Source organism: Pongo abelii, chromosome 10 (genome assembly GCF_028885655.2).
Source record: "Pongo abelii isolate AG06213 chromosome 10, NHGRI_mPonAbe1-v2.0_pri, whole genome shotgun sequence".
Lineage (NCBI taxonomy): Eukaryota > Metazoa > Chordata > Mammalia > Primates > Hominidae > Pongo > Pongo abelii.
The window spans coordinates 50990586-51008621 of record NC_071995.2 but is presented as its reverse complement, the minus strand read 5'-3'; the positions used below and the strand labels follow the sequence as shown (position 1 = coordinate 51008621).

At 50.3% G+C, this 18036-nt stretch overlaps 1 protein-coding gene across 2 annotated transcripts; it reads left to right on the top strand.

The window, feature by feature from the left end:
* Positions 1-1249: 1249 nt before the first annotated feature.
* On the top strand, positions 1250-17846 carry ITGB7 (integrin subunit beta 7). Of its 2 annotated transcripts, none has more exons than XM_063711788.1 (16): positions 1250-1443; positions 8043-8119; positions 8781-8984; positions 11289-11490; positions 11577-11747; positions 12426-12667; positions 13047-13205; positions 13525-13620; positions 13783-13872; positions 14902-15048; positions 15343-15536; positions 15883-16106; positions 16336-16555; positions 16708-16916; positions 17227-17387; positions 17610-17846. In XM_063711788.1, exons 3-16 carry the CDS (start codon positions 8784-8786, stop codon positions 17688-17690), a joined length of 2397 nt encoding a protein of 798 aa, XP_063567858.1. In that variant the 5' UTR covers positions 1250-1443; positions 8043-8119; positions 8781-8783; the 3' UTR covers positions 17691-17846. The 2 variants fall into 2 exon arrangements, with proteins under 2 accessions (XP_063567858.1, XP_024112442.1); XM_024256674.3 differs by having other exon boundaries at positions 8043-8165.
* Positions 17847-18036: the final 190 nt, after the last annotated feature.

Genomic DNA, 18036 nt, shown 5'->3' with positions numbered 1-18036 from the left:
CAGTTCACCTCCTCCACCCCTTTCCCAGGATCCACTACTGTGTTGGCTCCTGGCGCCCCAATCACATGCTCTGAGCCTGGCCCTATGTCTCTCTCTTCCAAGTTTCCAGTTGTCTGGACCTTGAATTTCTCAAAGCCTCTTCACTTCTCACCTCTGTTACTTCTCATCCCTACTAATTCTCTTATCAAGCCCTTACTTAGTATGTGCCAGGTAGTCTTGTAGGCAATTGATATGAATTATCTCTTAATTCTCACGACAATCCTGTGAGTCTTGCTGGACAGATGAGAAAACAGCTGCAGGTAGGGTTAAGTAATTCAGCTAAGCTCCTTACTACTAGTAAGTAGTAGAGCCAGGATTTGAACTCTAGCAACTTGGCTCCAGAGCCTATGTAGTCAAGCATACTAATACAATGTATCCTGGGTTTTCAAAATGAACAAGTCTCTAATTTCCGGCCTCTCTACAGTACTTACTGCCTCTATTCCCTCCTATCGTGTTCCTTCCTATATAAGTAAATGGAGAGATCATGAATTTTGGAGGCAGGCAGACCTGGATTTAAATCCCAGACCAGCCGAGTGTGCCTGTAATCCCAGCTACTCAGGAGGCCAAAGTGGGAGGATTGCTTGAGTCCAGGAGTTACAGACCAGCCTGGGCAACACAGCAAGACCCTATCTCAAAAATAAAAAAACAAGCTGGGCATGGTGGCCCTCACCTGTAATCCCAGCACTTTGAGAGGCCGAGGTGGGCAGATCAATTGAGGTCAGGAGTTTGAGACGAGCCTGGCCAACATGGTGAAACCCCCGTCTCTACTAAGAATATAAAATGTTGCCGGGCATGTTGGTGCACCCCTGTAATCTCAGCTACTCGGGAGACTGAGGCAGGAGAATCGCTTGAACCTGGGAGGCGGAGTTTGCAGTGAGCTGAGATTGTGCCATGGGACTCCAGCCTGGGAAACAGAGCAAGACCCTATCTCAAAAATTAAATTAACTTAAATTAAAATTAAAAAAATAAAATAATACAAATTTAAAATAAAAATCTTTTTTCTTTTTTTTTTTTAAATCCTAGACTAGCTACTTACTAGCTGTGGGACCTTGGGCAAAATTCTTTATTTCCTGCTTCCAAGCCTCAATCTCTGCATCTGTAAAATTGGGGCTTGGGGGAATATTAACCCCTATCTTATGAGATTGTTGTGAGGGTTAATTGTAATATGTTACGTTCAACACATGACAGGGGTTCAATAAATGAGCTTCTTTCTTCCAGATCTCTGTATTGTCCACTCCCTTGGCTCAGCCCCACCCCTATCTGCTCCACCTTCTAGATCAGTCACCCCCACCAACCCCAAATCTTCCCCACCCTGGGGAGTGTCACTTCCTCCTCTGCAGTCTCCCAGATCAGTACACAAAGGCTGCTGCTGCCGCCAGAGGAAGGGCTGCTCTGCACGCACCTGTGAGTACCAGGGCACCAGCCCTTATGCCTCCTCTCCTTACAAGCCCAGGCCCACCTGGTCCCAACCTCTTGGGAAGAGGGCTCTGACCTGGATACCAAGGGTCCTGTCCAGACTTGAGAAAGGCTCTGAACTCCTTTCTGCATTCCTAAGATCCCCTGACCTGGTTCCCTCCTCCAGTTTCACAGTACCCCCACCCCTACCTCTCCAAAAGCCCAATCTCTCTTGCATCAGTTTCCCATGAGTGGGTCTGGAGGCGGGGATGTATATGAGTGCTGTCATTTGAGTGCCTGCCATGTGCCAAGGATTATACCGAAGAAGGGCAGGTATACCGATTATACTGAGGGAGGGTTCTTCCAACATTACCCCCAGCTGCCATCCCTAATGCTCTGCCTTCAGCTCAGACTTCTTCCTAATCGGCACCTTGGGCACAGACTCCACTCTCCTGGGACACTGAGGCCCAGCAGCTCAGTTCTGTCCCCTCCTTGTGACTCCCAGTGGGCAGCAGAGGGTTCTGCTTGATTTGGGAGGTAGGGATGGATTGGGAAGAGGCTCTGTTTCTCAGCTGCTGAGGGGGGCCACAGGGTGTGTACTGGAGTCAGAATGGAGTCCAGAAAAATGGAAATAACCACTTGGTCCCAGGGAGAGAAGGGAAGACTGCAAAATACCCCTAAGGAAAGAGAAATGGGATTAGGCAGAGCCCATCAGGGCTAGCGGGGAGAGAACACAACTTTTGATGGAGATGGTGCCTGGGTTGGAGAGAGGAAAGGAGAAAGCACAGCAAAGGCCTGGCCCTGCCCCGTCCTGCCCTGCCCCTAGTTCACTGGGTGACCCTGGCCTCATGGAATTTAGGTTTCCATTTGTAAAAAGAGTGGGATGGAGTAGAAGATTCAGCCATTCTATAGTTAGGAACAGAGGGGAAAAGGAAGTAAAACAGCCCTATGAAGAAGTGGAGCAGAGAAAAGTAGCAGAGAGATGCAACAGAAGTTTTGAAATGAAAGGAGCCAGAGAGAGACAGAGAAGCAGACAGAGAACCAGGTGGCAGAACATGTATTCCCAAGGAGGGGAGAAGAGAGGATAATTGGAAAGAAAGGTAGGAAAGGGCTGTCCAGGGAGTCCCAGGGCCCCCTTTAAGGGGAGATGAGTGGGCCTGAGGACTCTGAAAAACCTATGTGGCAGCCGGGGCTCCACTTGTGAGAGATGAGTCAAAACCCGGCTTTGGGTTGCAGCATCTCCAGCCTCCCTGACCACAGGCACGCAGAGCGAGCAGGGCTGAGGTTACACTGAGGCTGAGCTGGGGCCGGCCTCTCCCCGAGGGGTGGAGGCTCCGTTATATATGGTGCCTGAGGTCACAGGTGGTGGGGAGCAGGACCAGGACATTCAAGGACTCAGCACCCCACTCCTTTCCCACACTCTGTGCAGAGTATCTGGACCTGACTCTGGGCCCAGGCTGAAGAAGATGCAAATGGTTTATGACAAGGAGTTAGTTGGCCTTTCTCCTACACTGCTGATGGGAATGTGGACCAGTACAAGCCCTGAGGAGTTTATGTTGGCAATACCCACCAATATATATATATTTTTCTTAGCATGAGAATGTAGATGAAATACACACCAGTATTACAAATGATACCTATCTAGTTATCCTGCATGTCCTCTGCTAGAGATTTATCCTACAGATTCAGTTGCACACGTGTGAAATGATAAATACATGACATTTGGCTGGGGGTGATGGCTCACGCCTGCAATCATGGCAATTTGGGAGGCTGAGGCAGGTGGGTCGCTTGAGCTCAGGAGTTCTAGACCAGCTTGGGCAACATGGGGAAACCCCATCTCTGCAAAATAATACAAAAATAATTAGCCAGGCACGGTAGCATGCGCCTGTAGTACCAGCTACTCGGGAGGCTGAGGTGGAAGGATCAACTGAGCCGGCAAGGTCAAGGCAGCAGTGAGCCATGATTGCACCAGTACACTACAGCCTAGGTGACAGAGCAAGACCCTATCTCTCAAATGAATGAATGAATGAATGAATGAATGAATAAATAAATAAATAAACAAATAAATACATTACTTTTCATTTCAGCATTATTTGTCATAGTGAACTAAAAACAATTTAAGGCCAGGCATAGTGGCTTATGCCTGTAATCCCAGCACTTTGGGAAACCGAGGCAGGAGGATCACTTGAGCCTAGGAGTTTGAGACCAGCTTGGGCAACATAGCAACACCCTGTCTCTACAAAAAAATAAAAAAATAGCTGTGCTTGACGATGTACACCTGTGGTCCCAGCTACGCCAGAGGCTTAGGTGGGGAGAACTGCTTGAGCCCAGGGGGTGAAGGCTGCAGTGAGCCTGGGCAACAGAATGAGATCCTGTCTCGAAAGAAAAAAAAAAGAAGAAACAATTTAAATGCACATCCTTAAGGGTCTGATTAACTGTGATATGAGGTATCCATGCAACGGAAAGCTTTATGGCTGTAAAATTGAACAAGGACATTCTTAATTTTCTCACGTAGAAAGATCTTCAAGAAAAGTAGTTAAAGGAAAAAAAAGTGAAAAATTGTGTTTTCTACCATTTAAAGAATTATGCCATTTGAGTCTACCATTTAAAAAGCATATGCATGTTAATTCATATATGCATAAAACAATCTCTAGAAAGATTATAAGAAACAAAGATAGGCTGGGTGAGGTGGCTCACGCCTGTAATCCTGGCACTTTGAGAGGCCGAGGTGGGCGGATCACTTGAGGTCAGGGGTTGGAGACCAGCCTGGCCAACATGGCGAAACTCTGTCTCTACTAAAAACACAAAAATTAGCTGGGTGTGGTGGCTCACACCTGTAATCCCAGCTACTCAGGAGGCTGAGGCACACGACTCACTTGAACCCAGGAGGCCGAGGTTGTAAATCACACCACTGCATTCCAGCCTGGTTGACAGAGTGAGACTCTGCCAAAAAAAAAAAAAAAAAAGATAAAGAAAAAAGAAACAAAGATAGTAGTAAATGATATTTATTTAGGGTAGGTGTGGAAACTGGGTATGGCATATGGGGTAGGAGATTTCTCACCATCTCATTTAACTTTTTGATTTTTAAAATGGTAAGATACACAAACATTTATCATTTTTACCACTTTTAAGTGTACAATTCAGTAGCATTAAGTACATTCACTAATTCCAGAATTTATTCATCACCCTAAAATGAAACTGCCCATTAAGCAGTCATTCCCCATTTCCCCTTCCCCCAAGCTCTGGTAACCACTAATCTACCTTCTGTCTCTGTGGATTTTTCTAGTTTGGATATGTTCCATATGCGGAATCATACAATATGTGATCTTTCATGAATGGTTTTGTTCACTGAGCATGTTTTCAAGGTTCATCCATGTTGTAGCATGTATGTATCAGTACTTCTTTTTTTTTTTCTTTTTTTTTGAAACCGAGTTTTGCTCTTGTTGCCCAGGCTGGAATGAAATGGCACGATCTTGGCTCACTGCAACCTCCGCCTCCCGGGTTCAAGCGATTCTCCTGCCTCAGCCTTCCAAGTAGCTAGGGTTACAGGAGACCACCACCATGCCTGGCTAATTTTTGTATTTTTAGGAGAGATGGGGTTTCACCATGTTGGTACGGCTGGTTTCGAACTCCTGATCTCAAGTGATCCCCCTGCCTCGGCCTCCCAAAGTGCTGGGATTACAGGCGTGAGCCACCGTGCCCAGCCCCATTTCATTGCTTTTTATGGCCAAATAACTTTCTGCTGTATGGATATACCACCTTTTCTTTATCCATTCATCAGTTGATGGACATTTGGGTTCTTTCCACCTTTTAGCTATTGTGAGTAGTGCTGCTGTGAACATTTCTGTACCAGTTTTTGTTTGAACACCTGTTTTCAATTCTTCTGGGTATATACCTAAGAGTGAAATTGCCAGGTTATAGGATAATCCTATACTCAATTTATTGAGGAACCAAATTGTTTTCCACAGAGATTGTACCATTTTACATTCCTTACATGGTAATGTATAAGGATCCCAATTTCTCCATGTTCTCATCAACACTCATTGTTTTTCATTTTTTGATGATAGTCATTCTAGTAGAAGTGAAGTGGTATCTCATTGTGGTTTGTTTTTTTCTTTTTCTTCTCTTTTCTTTCTTTCTTTCTTTTTTTTTTTTTTTTGAGACAGGGTCTCATTCTGTCGCCTAGGCTGGAGTGCAGTGGCCCAATCTTGGCTCACTGAAGCCTCTGCCTCCCGGGTTCAAGCGATTCTTGTGCCTCAGTTTCCCAAGTAGCTGGAGCTACAGGCATGTACCACCATGCCCAGTTAAGTTTTGTATTTTTAGTAAAGATGGGGTTTCACCATGTTGCCCAGGCTGGTCTTGAACTCCTGACCTCAAGTGATCCACCCACCTCAGCCTCCCAAAGTGCTGGGATTACAGGTGTGAGCCACCACACCCAGATCATTGTGGGTTTCATTTGCATTTTCCTAATGATTAATAGTGTTGAGCATCTTTTCATATGCTGGGTGGCTATTTGTCTATCTTCTTTGAAGAAATATCTTTTTAAGTCTTTTGCTCATTTTGAAAGTTGGGTTGTCTTTTCGTTGTTGAATTGTAAGAGTTCGTTATATATTAAGGATACTCATCCGATATATAATCTGCAAATATTTTCTCCCATTCTGTGGGTTTTCTTCACTCTCTTGACGTTGTCTTTGATGCACAAAAGTTTAAATTTTTGATGAAGTCCAATGTATCTGTTTTTCCTTTTGTTGTCTGTGCTTTTGGTATTATAGCTAAGAATCCATTACCAAGTCCAAGATTATGAAGATTTACCCATATACTTTCTTCTAAGAATTTATAGTTTTAGTAGTTATATTTAGGCCTTTGATCCCTTTTCAGTTAACCTTTGTATATGGTGTGAGGTGGGGGGGTCCAACTTCATTCTTTTGCATGTTGAAAGCACCTTTTTTTTTGAGAAAAAGTGGTGGCGTGTGCCACTACACCCAGCTAATTTTTGTATTTTTAGTAGAGACGGGGTTTCACTATGTTAGCCAGGCTGGTCTTGAACTCCTGACCTTGTGATCTGCCCGTCTCGGCCTCCCAAAGTGTTGGGATTACAGGCAAGAGCCACGGTATCTGGCCTTTTTTGTAAGATGGAGTTTCAGCTCGGCATGTAATCCCAGCTCATGCCTGTAATCCCAGCACTTTGGGAGCCTGAGGCGGGTGGATCACTTGAGGTCAGGAATTTGAGACCAGCCCGGCTAATGTGGTAAAACCCTCTCTACTAAAAATACAAAAACTAGTCAGGTGTGGTGGCGCATGCCTGTATTCCCAGATACTTGGGCGCCTGAGGTCAGAGAATTGCTTGAACCTGGGAGGCAGAGGTTGCAGTGAGCTGAGATGGCGCCACTGCACTCCAGCCTAAGCAAGACTCCATCTCAAAAAAACAAAACAAAACAAAAAAGACAGAGTTTCACTCTGTTGTCCAGGCTGCAGTGCAGTGGCGCAATTGCAGCTCACTGCAAACTCTGCCTCCTGGGATCATGTGATTCTCCTGCCTCAGCCTCCTGAGTAGCTGGGATTATAGGCGCCCACCACCACACCCAGCTAGTTTTTGTATTTTTAGTAGAGACGGGGTTTCACCATGTTGTCCAGGCTGGTCTTGAACTCCTGACCTCAAGTGATCCACCTGCCTGGGCCTCCCAAAGTGCTGGGATTACAGGCATGAGCCACTGTGCCCGGCCCCAGCCCCATTTTTTGAAGACAGTTTTTCTCATTGAATGGTTTGGCACCCTTGTTGGAAATCAATTGGCCACAGAAGCATAGTTTATTTCTGGACTCTTTCAATTCTATTCCACTGATGTATAATATATGTGTATCCTTATGCCAGTACCACACTGTCTTCTTTTTTTCTTTTTAAGAGACAGGGTTTCACTCTGTTGCCCAGGGCAAAGTACAGTGACACGATCATAGCTCACTGCAGCCTCAAACTACTGGGTTCAAGCTGTCTTCCCACCAGCACTGGGATTACACGCATGAGCCACTGTGACCAGCCAACACTGTCTTGATCACTGTAGTTTTGCAGTACCTTTTTTACAAGATTATTTTGGCTATCTGGGGTTCCGAGCAATTCCATACAAATTTTAGGATCAGCTTTTCCATTTCTGCAAAAAAAAAAGGGCCAATGGGATTTAACTTTTTGACTTATGAAGCGTGGTAAATGAATTACCTGCTTGTTTTTAAAAATTAACATGTTTTTTTAAAATCGGGAATTTGCTTGGCTTTCCTAAAGGTCACTCAAGGAATTACCCTGTCTCCAGGCTCTTTCTTCAAACTAGATTATCTTTGTGCAAAGTACAGAAAATAGAAAATTTTTTTGCCAACACTGGCCTTCTTTCTCCCCTTATCCCAGACCAGCAGAGAGTTCTTGTGGTCTAATCTTCATTCCTCTTGCTACCATGTCAACCAAGCAGAACTATTCTTTCTTGACTCTTTCACACACTCCCTCATCTGCTCCAGCTTTCTTTGCTTTAATTCCCACTCACTGACCCTCTGCTCTTATTTAGAATCCAAGACTGTAAAAGCTGCCAAGTATGTCAGATTATTTATTCAACTCCTCCACTTTGCAGATGTGGAAACTAAAGCCCAGAGAGAAAGTCTGACTTGCTCCACAGCCAGTGAGTGACTGCAGCAGCACCAGAATCCGGTCTGTTTCCTGTTTGGCTCTTCTACCACTACAGCTTGGGATCTCGGTAAATAGAACTGGGTGCAGACTTTAGTGCTTCCAGGCCCAGTCCCCAAATCCTTTAGTAGGCCATTTTGCCCACCCTGGCCACATGAAGTCTGCATACAGGAAGGACAGATCTTCTCTGAGGCCCCTATTTATTTATTTTTTTTAAGACAGATTCTTGCTCTGTCACCCAGGCTGGTGTGCAGTGGTGTGATCTCGGCTCACTGCAACCTCCGCCTCTCTGGTTCAAGCAATTCTCTTGCCTCAGCTTCCTGAGTAACTGGGATTACAGGTGCACGCCACCATGCCTGACTAATTTTTGTATTTTTAGTAGAGATGGGGTGTTGCCGTGTTGACCAGGCTGGTTTCGAATTCCTGAGCTCAGGTGATCCACCCACCTTGGCCTCCTAAAGTGCTGAGATAACAGGCATGAGCCACCACATCCGGAGGCCCCTACCTTTGCCTGATACCTGCTCCTTCCCATCATTTTGAAGAAACTGCTGAATCCACAGGGGAAGTGAAACTATGAGGGGAGATAAAGTGTTGGGGCAGAGTTTTGAGAGTGATAACCACAAGCTAAGTTTAGAGGACTGAGAGCTTGAGGGTCCTTTATATCTCCCTTCATATCCTATTACAGGGCATGGTGACTTTGCCAGTGGTCCTTGTTTTGCTGCTGGTCCTGAGCAGAGGTGAGAGTGAATTGGATGCCAAGATCCCATCCACAGGGGATGCCACAGAACGGCGGAATCCTCACCTGTCCCTGCTGGGGTCCTGCCAGCCAGCCTCCTCCTGCCAGAAGTGCATCCTCTCACACCCCAGCTGCGCATGGTGCAAGCAACTGGTAAAGATGGGCCTACGGCCTTTGAACCATGTGTATGTGTATGTGTATGTGTATGTGTATTTGTATGTGTATATGTATGTGCAGCCTGGATATATGTGTGTGATTGTATGGGCACATGTATGATTTTCTAGGAACACTCCACAGTCTCATGTGTGACTGAGTTTGTGCACATAGGACTCCTGTGTGTGGATATACGTGTGTGCATACACACGCATGCAAGTTTCCTGTGCACTTAGGATTATGTCTGTATCCATTTGCTCGTGTATATATGGAATTTGTGACCATGAATTGGGAGAAAGTATGTGCTTGTGGGAATTCGCGCTTGTGTATAGGTAGAGGGAGCTGATGTGTATGTAAACATGTGAGAAAGGTACTACCCAGTGCGGGCTGCCATAACAAAATACCATAGGCTGGGTGGTTTAAGCAACAGGAATTCATTTCTCCTAATGTTGGAGGCTGGGAAGTCCAAGATCAAAGTGCTGGCTGATTTGGTTCCTCAGTTAGGGCCCTCTTCCTGGCTTGGCAGACTGGCTACCTTCTCCCTGTGTCCTCACATAATGGGGAGGGGGTTGGGGGATGGGGGTGGGAACTGCCTCTCCTTGTAAGCGCACTAATTCCATCATGAGGGTTCCACCCTCAGGCCCTCATCTAAGCCTAGGTACCTCCCAAAGGCTCCATCTCCAAATACCATCACATGGAGGGTTAGGGCTTCAACATAGGATGCGGTGGGGGTGGGGTGGGGTAGGGGTGCAGAGTTCAGTCCATAGCAGCAAGTGTGTGGTTAGATTTCTAAGTCTGTGTTTTGGGTGGAGGCATTCTGTTCCTGGGTGTGTAGTAGCCTATGATTGGACAGGTAGAAAGGGGAGGGGTGGAAGTATATGGGCTTGAGGGGGACTGGAAAGGCTTGAGCTACCTAAGTGGCCAAGAAGGATGCTAGGGAGCAGGTGTCTCCCTGGCTCTTCAAATAAAGCTGTTGTTTATGCTTTAAAGAGACAGAGCTCATGGAGCAGCAGAGCAGGAGGGGTGCCCAAGCTGGGATGGGGGCAGGTCTGCCTCTCTCAGGGTAAGATGGAGGGTTAAATCAGTGTGGGAACCCAGATAAGAGATGGGGGCAAATTCACATGGAAGCAGGGCTACAGATGCTTAGAGGACCCAGGAGAAAGGCACACTGGGACCCAGGAGAAAGGCACACAGTGAATCTGACTGGACAAGAAGGGTAGATACTGAGTCTGCACAAGGCAGAGAGGCAGAGGTGCCAGGCTGGAGCTGGGGAGCTGGAGCTCTTGAGATGGTCAGATCTGTGTCTGGCTTCTCCAGTCCCCTGACACCCAGTGCCAGCTGAGAAGCTGCTCTAACCATTTCCTTCCCCTGTGGCTTCCCAACCAGTCCCAGGGGGTACCAGACATATTGGTGGGGAGGACGCCTCTTCTTCTGTTCTTATCCTTTCCCTTCCAAGGAGCTGTGGGTCTTAGTCTGACCACCTTCCCATTTTGGTGTGAGCTTGCTGGGGAGGTTGGCCTAGGAGGCAAGGCCCCTGTTTTTTTGTGGTAGTGAAGTCTCTAAGATCTCAACAGGAAGTCTGTGGCTCTATTGGGGAGGAGAGGGGTAGGTGGCTGTGGCAAGAGGGAGTTGAGATAGGGGAGGGGTGGGGGACTGCTATAGGAAGTGGGGCTCTGACAAGGAAGAAAGGACCAGAGTTCCACCGGTGGTGGTTCATGCCTGTAATCCCAGCACTTTGGGAGGCTGGGGCAGGAGGATTTCTTGGGGCCAGGAGTTCGAAACAAGCCTGGGCAAAAAAGCAAGACCCTGTCTTTATAGTAGGAAAAAAAAAAAAAAAAAGGCGTGGTGGTTCACGTCTGTAATCCCAGCACTTTGGGAGGCTGAGGTGGGCGGATCACTTGAGGTCAAGAGTTTGAGACCAGCCTGGCCAATACGGGGAAACCCCGTCTCTATTAAAAATACAAAAAACCTGGGCGTGGTGGCGCACGCCTGTAGTCCCAGCTACTGGGAGGCTGAGGTACGAGAATCACTTGAACCCGGGAGGTGGAGGTTGCAGTGAGCGAAGATAGCAGCGCTGCACTCCAGCCTGGGTGTCAGAGTGAAACTCTGTTTCAAAAACAAAACAACAAAAAAGACCGGAGTTCAAGGGTAGCTGTGGCGAGGAGGAGGGGAGGGAATCAGGGACTCAAGGAGTGGACTGGAGGTGGGGGCATTAGAGGTGGCCGGGTTTGCAGGGTGTTTTTGGGAGCGGGGCCCAGAGCCTATGCAGGACAGGGTCCCGACGCGCCTTTTCTTGCTGAGCAGAACTTCACCGCGTTGGGGGAGGCGGAGGCGCGGCGCTGCGCCCGACGAGAGGAGCTGCTGGCTCGAGGCTGCCCGCTGGAGGAGCTGGAGGAGCCCCGCGGCCAGCAGGAGGTACTGCAGGACCAGCCGCTCAGCCAGGGCGCCCGCGGAGAGGGTGCCACCCAGCTGGCGCCGCAGCGGGTCCGGGTCACGCTGCGGCCTGGTGAGTTACGGGCGGCGGGGCCAGGCCAGAGGTCTAGGCTGGCGTTCCAATGAGCTCTGCTGACCCGCCCGCCACCCACCCCCCAGGGGAGCCCCAGCAGCTCCAGGTCCGCTTCCTTCGTGCTGAGGGATACCCGGTGGACCTGTACTACCTTATGGACCTGAGCTACTCCATGAAGGACGACCTGGAACGCGTGCGCCAGCTCGGGCACGCTCTGCTGGTCGGGCTGCAGGAAGTCACCCATTCTGTGCGCATTGGTGAGCCGAGCGCTGCCTCCCGCCCTGTTAGCCCTTGCCTATTCAACCACTGCCCTAGCCTCTGCCAACATCCTGGACTCACAAGGGCCCCAACTTGCCCTCCCAGTTGTTGACAGGCCTAGCCAGGCCACAGGTTCGTTCCTGCATATCTCCCTAGACACCCATCTTCTAGGTCAGAGCTGGAGAGGACTCAAGAGACTGTCCGTTTTACACATCTGAGACCCAGCGTCTGGAGAGACTGTGCTTGGGCACTCTCTGGGCCTGGACAGCTGCCCTGAGCCTACCAACCTGGAACCTGCCCTGATGCAAGTCTCCCTGGAGATGCCACTGTCCCTGGCTCCACATTCTGTGCCAACTCTCTATTCAAATTTCCTTCATTTGCCTCATGCTGCTACCATATCACATACCCGGGCCTTCTTCCGCCTTCTGGAAGTTCCCGTTTGCCCTGAAGTTCCCATTTGCCCAGGAAGTTGTTTCCTCCTCTTAATGTCTTCTACCTGCCACTTCCCTGAGCCAGTGGTCTCATTGCTTTGCTTGCCAGTTACCAGGTCCCTGCCCCCTAGGTGCACTCTCTCCCATCACCGTCCTCCCCACCCCACTTCCCATAGAGCGCTCTCATGGGTCCTCTGTTGCTGCCCTGCGACTTCTGGCACAACCTTCATTCCTCTCCTCTCCCAGGTTTTGGTTCCTTTGTGGACAAAACGGTGCTGCCCTTTGTGAGCACAGTACCCTCCAAGCTGCGCCACCCCTGCCCCACCCGGCTGGAGCGCTGCCAGTCACCCTTCAGCTTTCACCATGTGCTGTCCCTAACGGGGGACGCGCAAGCCTTCGAGCGGGAGGTGGGGCGCCAGAGTGTGTCCGGCAATCTGGACTCCCCTGAAGGTGGCTTCGATGCCATTCTGCAGGCTGCACTCTGCCAGGTGAGGAGGTGGGGCGGGGATCTGAGCCTGGAGGTCTGTTTGGGAACAGGACTGCCCCTTATGGTTGTGTAGTGCACAGTTCTAGGGGGTGCCATTCATACCATAGTTGCTGTAGTTTGTATACTTAACAATTACCTGGTGGGTTGGAGTAAAATATCTTGAGAAGGCGGCATGTTTTTCTAATTCACAAGTAAGCCTCCACTAGCAGCAGCCTTCTTTAGGGGGCTGGGGAGAGCAGGGAGAAGCAAGGTACTGGAGGCAAGGGGATGGACAAGCTGACTCAGAGTGAGGCTGGCCACATTCTTGGCTCACAGAGCTGGCTGGGGTGGCTCAAGGGCCATCCCCAGGTGCACAGCCTACCACCCCCACTGTACCTCAGGAGCAGATTGGCTGGAGAAATGTGTCCCGGCTGCTGGTGTTCACTTCAGACGACACATTTCATACAGCTGGGGACGGGAAGTTGGGCGGCATTTTCATGCCCAGTGATGGGCACTGCCACTTGGACAGCAATGGCCTCTACAGTCGCAGCACAGAGTTTGTGAGTCCCTTTTGTCACCCCGCCTCTCCCCATTTCAGCCACACCTCTTTCCTTCCAGGACTCCCACTCCCAGCCTTACAGTCCTCACCAGTAACCACCCTGTAGACACCCTGCCATCTTCTCCAGCAGTTCCTCCTTTCAGCTGCCGAGACAGGACACCTTCGTCACCCCATTCCCTACCTCCTTCCTATTCCATAGCAAGCCTCCAGGGCTCCTCCAGCTGGTGGAACCTTGGTTCCTGGATTCCTTGGGCTGAGGGCACCTTGCATGTTGTGGGGGAAACCTGTGGGGCTCACCTTGTCCCTGCTCCCTGCCCTAGGACTACCCTTCTGTGGGTCAGGTAGCCCAGGCCCTCTCTGCAGCAAACATCCAGCCCATCTTTGCTGTCACCAGTGCCGCACTGCCTGTCTACCAGGTGAGAGCTGTCTACATGTCAGATCCCCCAACCCCATCCCAACCTTTCTCAATTCCCCCAAAGATACATTCTCCATCCCCCATATGCCCTCCTTCCAGACCTCCGAGAGCCCATTTTCCTAGAGCTGTGACCCACCATTTCCCTTAACTCCCCTAAACTCAGGAGCTCAGTAAGCTGATTCCTAAGTCTGCAGTTGGGGAGCTGAGTGAGGACTCCAGCAACGTGGTACAGCTCATCATGGATGCTTATAATGTGAGGGGCCAGGGGAAGGGGTGATGGTGAGGGTGGGCACTAGGGAAAGGTGGAAAGGGGCCCTTGGGTGGGGTGGCAGAACTAAGAGAAAATGGTCACTTTTTGGTCTAACATTCCACAGCTCCTACCTATAGTCTGCATGTGGCTGTCATTAACTGTTCAATCTTACATTCATAAATCTTAGAACACCTCACACGCAGACAGCATGGAGCTCTGCTCTGGGCAAGAAAGGAAAGTTTCAATCACTGAGCTTTTATTTCATGCGCCCACCATCCTAAGTGTACACACTGTTTGCTACTTCATTTAACCCTGCCAAAAGCCTTGCTTCATAACTGTTAGCATCCCTATTTTACAGATGAGGGAACCCACACAAAGAGGCTAAGTGACTTGTCCAAGGTCACAAAGATAACAAATAGAAGGGCTGGCATTTGTCCCCAGTCAGTCTATACATAAACAATGTGAGAGCTGGAGCCTGCTTTCACTAAGTTTATAAATAATTCAGAGCTATTCTTCACAAGAATCATAGAATTTTACAGGTAGAAGGAACCATAAAAATTCTTAGTGGTTTAGGTCTTACCTCTGCAACTAGGCTGTAGGCTTCTTGATAACAGGGAGCATCTCCTAAACCTATGGCAAGAAAATCTGAGACAGTATCAAATTTCCCAAGATAAACTCTGTAATAAATCTGCCCTTTAGACCTGGCATGCACCCAGGTTATGTGTGCTGATGTGGGGCTTCACAAACATGGTCTCTGCACATTTACAGCACCTGGCCAGCCTGTGACCCTCAGTGGCCCTTGCTGGCAGCTGCACTGAAATGCTATATTAGAGGCCTCTGGATCCTGTATGTTCTATGCAAGGTTCTCACAGGTCCTCCCTCCAGAAATGCCTCGACTGGGCAGAATGGAAAGAGCCCCAGGTGGCAGAGGGCAGGGTGCTGGCAGAATTGGGAACACCTGGAGAGGACATACGGTGGGGGTGGAGTCCTTTCCTGCCTTCACGTGGTTATCCACTCGCTCTCTTCCCATAGAGCCTGTCTTCCACCGTGACCCTTGAACACTCTTCACTCCCTCCTGGGGTCCACATTTCTTATGAATCCCAGTGTGAGGGTCCTGAGAAGAGGGAGGGTAAGGCTGAGGATCGAGGACAGTGCAACCACGTCCGAATCAACCAGACGGTGAGAGCCAGCAAGCACAGGCAGAAGGCGGGCAGGGGGAAGTGGGAGTGGGAAATTAAGCAGGCGGGAAAAGATGGGGGTCAGGAACAGGGAGTGACATGAGAGCCTGAGGTAGTCCTCCATCCATCCTTCCTGGAGCAGTCTGAGTGGCTTCCTCAGGCATGTTTCTAGGAGTTGGGTGTTACCATGACCCCATCCCTTCATTTACTAAGGGGTGAAGTTCTGGATGATTGGTGAGGTTGGGGTGTATGTGTGTGCGTGTATAACCGTGGCCTGATTCCTGCCTGTTCTCAGGTGACTTTCTGGGTTTCTCTCCAAGCCACCCACTGCCTCCCAGAGCCCCATCTCCTGAGGCTCCGGGCCCTTGGCTTCTCAGAGGAGCTGATTGTGGAGTTGCACACACTGTGTGACTGTAATTGCAGTGACACCCAGTCCCAGGCTCCCCACTGCAGTGATGGCCAGGGACACCTACAATGTGGGGTATGCAGGTGAGGGCCTCCTCTTCCCTTCACCCGGCTGGCTCCCAACAACCAACCAACCCTGGCCTGTATTCCTCCGCTGCTTTCCATCCCCCCCACAGGAGTCTCCTTGACATCCCTAGACTCCCCACTCAATTTCATCCCTTGAAGCTTCCCATATATGTCCAGGTCCTCCCCTTGACTGGGGCTCCCTCCACTCTCTCACCCCTCAGTGTTTCACTATACTTAACATCCTTTCAGCTGTTTGTCTCTCTCCAACTCTTTTGAGAACTTGGGTTTAGAGGTTCCTGGGAGAGACAAGTCAGGGGTGATCAAACCCTCTGACCTACTTCTCTCCTTTGCCTTCCCCTTCCAGCTGTGCCCCTGGCCGCCTAGGTCGGCTCTGTGAGTGCTCTGTGGCTGAGCTGTCCTCCCCAGACCTGGAATCTGGGTGCCGGGCTCCCAATGGCACAGGGCCCCTGTGCAGTGGAAAGGGTCACTGTCAATGTGGACGCTGCAGCTGCAGTGGACAGAGTTCTGGGCATCTGTGCGAGTGTGACGATGCCAGCTGTGAGCGACATGAGGGCATCCTCTGTGGAGGTACCTGGAGCCTTGGGGAGAAGGGCGGGGTCTGAGAGGCCTTCCCAAGGCACTTAGGCTCTGGGAATCTCCTGGCATGGAAGGCAAATATCAAAAGATTCTGGTGTATGGGTTAGAGGGTGTGTTTGGCATACTTCAAAAAGACTGGATGCGTGGGCTTGTGGTGCCACGTGATGGCCAACTGTGTGTGTGGAGTATGGTTGTCACCCTCTGCATGGCTCTACCCCAGGCTTTGGTCGCTGCCAATGTGGAGTATGTCACTGTCATGCCAACCGCACGGGCAGAGCATGCGAATGCAGTGGGGACATGGACAGTTGCATCAGTCCCGAGGGAGAGCTCTGCAGTGGGCATGGACGCTGCAAATGCAACCGCTGCCAGTGCTCGGACGGTTACTATGGTGCTCTATGCGACCAATGCCCAGGCTGCAAGACACCATGTGAGAGACACCGGTGAGGCCTCAGGTCTTGCATCCTGGGAGCAGGGGCACAGTGGGACTTGTTGAGCTACTCCCATCTGCCTACTCTCCTTTCTGCTTGTAGTTGGGCAAGGGGCATTGGGTGACAACTGCCCAGCTGGTAACCCATTGGCATCTACTACACAGGGACTGTGCAGAGTGTGGGGCCTTCGGGACTGGCCCACTGGCCACCAACTGCAGTACAGCTTGTGCCCATACCAATGTGACCCTGGCCTTGGCCCCTATCTTGGATGATGGCTGGTGCAAAGAGAGGACCCTGGACAACCAGCTGTTCTTCTTCTTGGTGGAGGATGATGCCAGAGGCAGGGTTGTGCTCAGAGTGAGACCCCAAGAAAGTAAGTGGGCAGGGATGCCACAAACCCTGGAAGTTTGATGGGCAGGGTCTCAACTCTGGGGATGCAGAGTGAAGATAATGGGAAACAGGCTGGGGGCTGAAGCAGAACTGTGAATCCAGGACAAAGGCAGAGGCAATTGAGCAAGTGGACGAGGCTAAGGCCCTGGGCAGTGAGGATAACCTTGGACCTCCCTGGGTTCCCTTTGCTTTCAGTGACAGACAGGGTTGGACAGGCTGGACACACTGTGAGCAACTGCTGATCTGTCCCTATGCTCCAGCCCCCACAAGTGTGTCTGGTTTCTTGTTCACAGAGGGAGCAGACCACACCCAGGCCATTGTGCTGGGTTGCGTAGGGGGCATCGTGGCAGTGGGGCTGGGGCTGGTCCTGGCTTACCGGCTCTCGGTGGAAATCTATGACCGCCGGGAATACAGTCGCTTTGAGAAGGAGCAGCAACAACTCAACTGGAAGCAGGTGAGGAGACTTCCTGGTTAGGCCCCCTTTTAGCTGTTTCCCCACCACAAGCCCAGCCCTGATTCCTCCCACTGGGCTTCCTCAGCCCCCGGCACATGTAACCAACCCCTCTGCTAACTTCCATCAGCTCCTAGGATTCGGCTCAAGGCTGGCCTCTTAGGTCTAGAAAGGGGACGAGGAATCCTGGGATTTTTGCTTATAATCTGCAACATCTTTCTCCAGGACAGTAATCCTCTCTACAAAAGTGCCATCACGACCACCATCAATCCTCGCTTTCAAGAGGCAGACAGTCCCACTCTCTGAAGGAGGGAGGGACACTCGCCCAAGGCTCTTCTCCTTGGAGGACAGTGGGAACTGGAGGGTGAGAGGAAAGGTGGGTCTGTAAGACCTTCCCATGCCGGCAACCTTGCATCCACCTGGGCTACCCCACTCAAGTATACAATAAAGTCTTACCTCAGACCACAGCTGTCACTTTGCTTTACCTCATCAAGGCCAAAGCAGGCTGTTTATAGCCTGGGCCTCGGAAAAGCTCTTGTCCATCCTCCTCTTGCCACCTGAGGGCAGGGAGAGGTGCCCAAGCGCGAATGTGCAGGAAACTCCCGGGGTGCACCCTGGGACCCAGGAAGCCAGGTCTGGAAAGGGCCTGTGA

Excerpts from the sequence above, each read along its gene's own strand:
- ITGB7 (XM_063711788.1), top strand. The coding sequence starts at position 8,784 with ATGGTGACTTTGCCAGTGGTCCTTGTTTTGCTGCTGGTCCTGAGCAGA. Across the intron at positions 11,491-11,576 it reads CCGGGTCACGCTGCGGCCTG|GGGAGCCCCAGCAGCTCCAG; the intron begins GTGAGTTACGGG and ends CCCACCCCCCAG. Across the intron at positions 17,388-17,609 it reads AACAACTCAACTGGAAGCAG|GACAGTAATCCTCTCTACAA; the intron begins GTGAGGAGACTT and ends ATCTTTCTCCAG.